We start from the raw sequence: 5,118 nt of genomic DNA, 5'->3' as shown, positions 1-5,118 counted from the left end.
TGACAGCAGCACGGTCAGTGTGCTGTGCAGCAGGACAGGGATTGGAGTGGACAGAGAGAGGCCCACACTCACACATCAGCAGCAATACTTCCTCATTTCCCCCTTTAAACACTTTGACATTATCAGGCCACACTGAGCGACGTCCAGTCTTATTATTCTCACCTTTGGAAGTGCAACAAAATGGACAATGGATTCTTCTGTTTGATCAGAAGAAGAAAGTGACAGAAATACAGAAAATACATCAGATTATGGTGCACATCTGAAATGTTGGGATGGTCATTTGGAATGTCCCTTTTTGTTTTTATACACATAAACAGGCCTTAAATTGTTCTAGCACTAAAGAGGAATTAATATAAATTTCGTTTTCAATACCACACGACCATTCTTTCCGCAAATGTTTATTAGAGAAGTGTCATGTGTACAGCTCAGATATACACCCTGTCGTCCCTTAATTAATGGCATACTGCCATCTAGTGACACCAACAGTGAGGCTCAGACGTTAAACAAAAATGAAAATGGCTCTGTGACAACCAGAAATAGCATAACTCCACATTTGAGACAGTCTACAGATCATGTGGCCAAAACAATAACAAATAAAAACAGCACATTGGTGCCTCATTTGTATCATAAATTTTGTTGCACTGTTGTTGTGTCAATAAAATGTTAAATTAGGAAAAGAAAGATCATCGGTTGTAGGGATGCATTGAGCCCGATGCAGACTTAATGTTTGTCTTGATGCTGCTTGGCATTTTTCCTGAGAAGAAAATAAAAAAAAGACAAATTTAATTTGCAATGTATGATTTTGTTTTTTTATCTCAAACCAGAAATAAATCAGATACAGATTGTGATAGCTGCAAAACCCGTCATCTGCTCTCACATCTTCTACATAATTCTATAAGGACAATCAAACTCATTTTCAAACTGTATTCGTGACCAAACTGGCATTTTTAAGTCAGCTAAAGTATGTTTAAGGTGTAAATATGAGTTTGAAGAAGATTTGTTTAAGCTGCAAACATGTATATCTGAGGAGGGGGATACTGATATCATTTAAATATGAGTAGCTCCAACTTTTTATCAAAAAATAGCTGATTTACTTAATCTACCAAACATAAATTAGATGGATTTATATAGTTGAGTTAAAGGCACTTTAAATTTAAATTAAGACTTTTTAGCTAAAAGGCTACTACAGTACTTGTAGCTGGAAGTTATATCTATACCACAGCCACATACTAATGTGGCTTATGATGAGCTGATGCTGGTGACCCAAAGGCCGGCATGGCAAATGAGAAGGCTACTACTTGGTTAACTGGGCGGTAGCGCATACATTTCATGCAGCTATACGTTTGATCAGTGTTCCTAAACTTCGGTCCTCAAGGTGCCACAGCTCACCATTACTTAAAATGTTTAAATGTTTCCCTAAAAGGCTCATTAACAGGCTCGCTCAGAAGCTGTTGATGAGAACCATGTCATTTCAATCAAGAGTGATGGTGGGTAGCATCTAAAACATGCTGGACAGTGGCCCCAGAGAACGGGAGTTGACGGACGCAGCATTAGATCATCTATTGCTTCAGCTTGGCATCAGCATGGCAATAATAGCAATCCACTGTGTTAGAACACTTCCTCCGGTGGCCATTATTCTGCCATGGCTTTCAATCTTTGGCTTTAGTTACTAGAATATTGACGTTAGCTGGAATAGCTGCTGATTGTGCTAGTTTTTCTCTTTACTATTTAGCAGAAGATTGTGTGGTACACTATTAAAGCTGCAGTCTGCAACTCTTTTTCAAGCATAATGCCTGGAACTGTCTGGGGATTCTGAAAGTAGTACATTAAATACCCCAATACAAAAAAGAATGAGTTCTCTAGGTCCCCTATATGTCCCGCTAGGTCCCTCCAAAGCCAGCAGGTTTGTTTACAAAATTGCAGACCGGACCGGTAAAAGGTAACCAATCAGGTTTACGAGCTGGGCTCTGCTGCCTGTCAATCACCGATTGTGCACGCGCGTTACAAGGTAGGCTCGTCCCCACGCTTATTTATCTGGACTATTGAACTTCATTACGGGCTTGTCTACTTACTGTGTCTTCCATGATCGCAAATGACAGGTGAGTTGATGAATGAGGAGTCGTGTACGCGCATCTGGCGTGCACGTCTACGTGCACGAGTTCTCATGTGTTTTGAAGGGGCGGGACAGGAAGTTGAATAACTTTTTATTTTTCGGTTAAAAAATAAGCATTTCTTGCATTTTGCGACTACGGAGGTCACCGTTTTCAACTTCTAGCGTTCTGATAGATCATGTAAACTGTTAAAATGCCAAAAAGTAGGACTTTACGTATGACAACAACAAATCTTGCAGACTGCAGCTTTAACAGAAGATTGTGTGATACACTACAGCAGACTTGGCTGTTACTACAACCAGACTCTTGAAATCAATTACTCGTGAAAGACATATTTGCTAAATAAGACTTCCTAACTGAATGACTAAACAAATTGTTTAAGTCTGTTGAAATTGAAAAATTGTTGAAATCAAGAATCAGTCTAATTTAAATTAAAAAAACATGTTCCGAAAGTCTCGAGTGTTGGTGAAGTCTGAAAGTAAAGAGACAGGCTGTTCCAACGGTAAGGTGCTGCAACAGCCCGATGTCTGTGCTCCTTGGTACAGCCAGGAACATCTGCTCAGCTGACCTCTGTGATCTTTCGCCAAAGTAAGAATGCACTAACCTATTCAATGACTTAAAAACAACCTGAACAATCGTAAAAGCGATTCTAAAGGGAGGAATGAAGGTCAGGAGTGTGAATGAATCCCAAACACTGGTGATGACAATAACCTTGTACCTAAAACAAATGGCTGGTGGTGACATTCATGTATGCATCTATTTCCTAAGAATTTCTTTTTAAAATGATTATCTTGCTTCCTCAAAGAAACAACAATCTTACAGTAAGTACCATCGTGGGGTCATCATCTGAAATGGTTCTTCACATGTAATTTCTATCTAATTTGAAATGCATGCAGGTTAGTCAATCCAGTTTATCTATCTTATAGCTACTTCTAATTTTCTATTCTTTCTTGCCGCTACTTGGGCTGTGAAAAGTTGGTAAATCAATAACTGCAGCCTAATATTATTACTGTCTTCATTAAAGATTTTCTCTCATAGCCTCCTAAAGTTATGTTGGATGTTGTTTCTGTTTCGTTGGCTGCAGTCGCTCTGGGTTTAATGCTGTGTTTGAAGTAGAAATACTAAAGTGGGTGTCCTACCTGGCTGTCCTTGCTGCTGTTGAGCCACAGGTCCTCCCATACCTGACTGCTGGCCTGCACCACCTCCAATAGTGACCTGTTGTAAAGTTGGACCGCCACTCATCATGGACCCTTGCCCTGAGTGTCCAGGAGCCACTGGACCAGGAGGCCTGCATTTGGAAAGTCCTTTTCCGAATGCAACAGCTGTAACTAATAAACTAGTGTCAGCAGAGTTGAAAGACGGTTTGTTCTGTCGCGCTCCTAGGAAAGAGAACATGAAAATCCAGTTTTATTGTGATATCAATTTAACAAAGAACCTACATAAAAAGCGGAACATACCGGCACCGTCTGGATCTCTGTCTTCACGTGGGTTGTTTAGCTTCTCCAGTAGACTAGAGCACAGCTTATTCAATACCTGAATCTGCTTCTGTTGATGAGATTTGACAAAAAAGGGTGCAATGGCAAAGACTACAAATAGCTAATCATTCCACACAGTAACTAACTGACCTGGGCCACCTCTGGACCAATCCGTGCCGCCTCTGCACTCAGCTGCTTTTCTTGCTCCTCCACATCTGGATCAGGTTTGGTCCTCAAGTAGTCTGGTACAATTTCATGGCTGAACACTGGGACACGCTGCTCTGTGAGTTTCTAAGAGACAATAAAAGGACAGGTGAGATGGATCACTTACAAACAAGAAAACAAAGTGTCAGAGATACTCACTGCCAGGTCCTCATCTCTGTCTGGAGACAGAAGCAGGGGTATTATAACCTGACTGCGAAATGATGGTGTCTTTTCATTTTTGAGGAGTTTATTTATGTTATTGAGCTGTCCAGACAGAAGCGCAAAGTTGTCCAAAACAGAGGGCCTAAGTGACAAACACATAATTCAGTTATTAGTTTAATACAGTCCATATGCAATAAAAATGTGGTAAGCATCAGTTACATATTCAGTGTCAATCACCAACAGGTTACATTTTGGCACCGCAATATATTCCCTATCCCAAAGAACAGAATTATGTCACTGTCCAAAATGACTGGGTAAAGGGATTTTATTTAATTGGCACTTAAGGGGCACCGTTGCCCCTTAACAACAAATGTTTTATTCACCATGTCAAACGCTCGTATTCGTTTTCCAACTTGTTAATGAAACTTTGGAGGGCGTTTTTCACGAGAGACACCCGGGAGACGAGCGAGTCCACTGCCGCTTCTAACTGCTTCTCTTCCCGTTGCTGGGGAAAAAAAAAAGGTTTGTTTTTTTTTTTAAAGAAAAACGTGTAAGACATACAGCAAATACAAGAGTATCAAAATGACCAAGCTAACGTGCTAAACGCTACAAAACAAGCTAACGCTAGCTAATGCCAGTCCCACAAATGATTAAAAAAACGAGAGTAGCGTAAAACAAGTTAGTGTGTATCAATAAACAATTTTTTTTTGTAGTAGTATTGCTCGGTCGTTTGAAAAACACTTTACATAGATTACCTGCATTGTTGAGCGACAAAACGAGCTGATACGGAAACACTTAACCACTTCCGGTTCAGGACTGTCAAAGTAAAGGCGTATTTTCTTCTTCCACAGTCAGTCTCGACCAGAGGTGGGTAGAGTAGCCAAAAATTGTACTCAAGTAAAAGTACTGTTACTTTAGAATAATATGACTCAAGTAAAAGTAAAAAGTACTCATCCAAATAATTACTTGAGTAAGAGTAAAAAAGTAATTGGTGAAAAAAATACTCAACTACTGAGTAAATGTTGAGTAACGTCTGATTTATTTGTTAACAAAAGCATTCAATCAGACAGACAAAAATTCAAAATAATAATCTTTAGGCCAATTAGAGTTCATCCAATTGATCAAATAAATTAAAATTAATTAATTAATTACAAAATAGCTTAAAT

General features: G+C 39.4%; 1 protein-coding gene across 1 annotated transcript; it reads right to left on the bottom strand.

Moving 5' to 3' along the window:
* Positions 1 to 382: 382 nt before the first annotated feature.
* med8 (mediator complex subunit 8) lies at positions 383 to 4,763 on the bottom strand. The gene is made up of 7 exons (XM_075484888.1): positions 4,708 to 4,763; positions 4,336 to 4,457; positions 3,950 to 4,094; positions 3,737 to 3,877; positions 3,569 to 3,656; positions 3,251 to 3,490; positions 383 to 754 (listed from the first exon to the last, which is right to left on the bottom strand). Exons 1-7 carry the CDS (start codon positions 4,711 to 4,713, stop codon positions 684 to 686), a joined length of 813 nt encoding a protein of 270 aa, XP_075341003.1. The 5' UTR covers positions 4,714 to 4,763; the 3' UTR covers positions 383 to 683.
* Positions 4,764 to 5,118: the final 355 nt, after the last annotated feature.

The sequence above is a fragment of the Odontesthes bonariensis genome, chromosome 15 (genome assembly GCF_027942865.1).
Source record: "Odontesthes bonariensis isolate fOdoBon6 chromosome 15, fOdoBon6.hap1, whole genome shotgun sequence".
NCBI lineage: Eukaryota > Metazoa > Chordata > Actinopteri > Atheriniformes > Atherinopsidae > Odontesthes > Odontesthes bonariensis.
The sequence above is the reverse complement of the archived record's forward strand: the minus strand, read 5'-3'. Positions and strand labels throughout refer to the sequence as shown.

Bases quoted from the DNA above. Each gene is read 5' to 3' on its own strand.
- med8 (XM_075484888.1), bottom strand. The intron at 3,657-3,736 runs GTCAGTTAGTTA...TCTCATCAACAG, and splicing joins TTGGTCCAGAGGTGGCCCAG to AAGCAGATTCAGGTATTGAA. The intron at 3,491-3,568 runs GTATGTTCCGCT...TCTCTTTCCTAG, and splicing joins CAGAGATCCAGACGGTGCCG to GAGCGCGACAGAACAAACCG.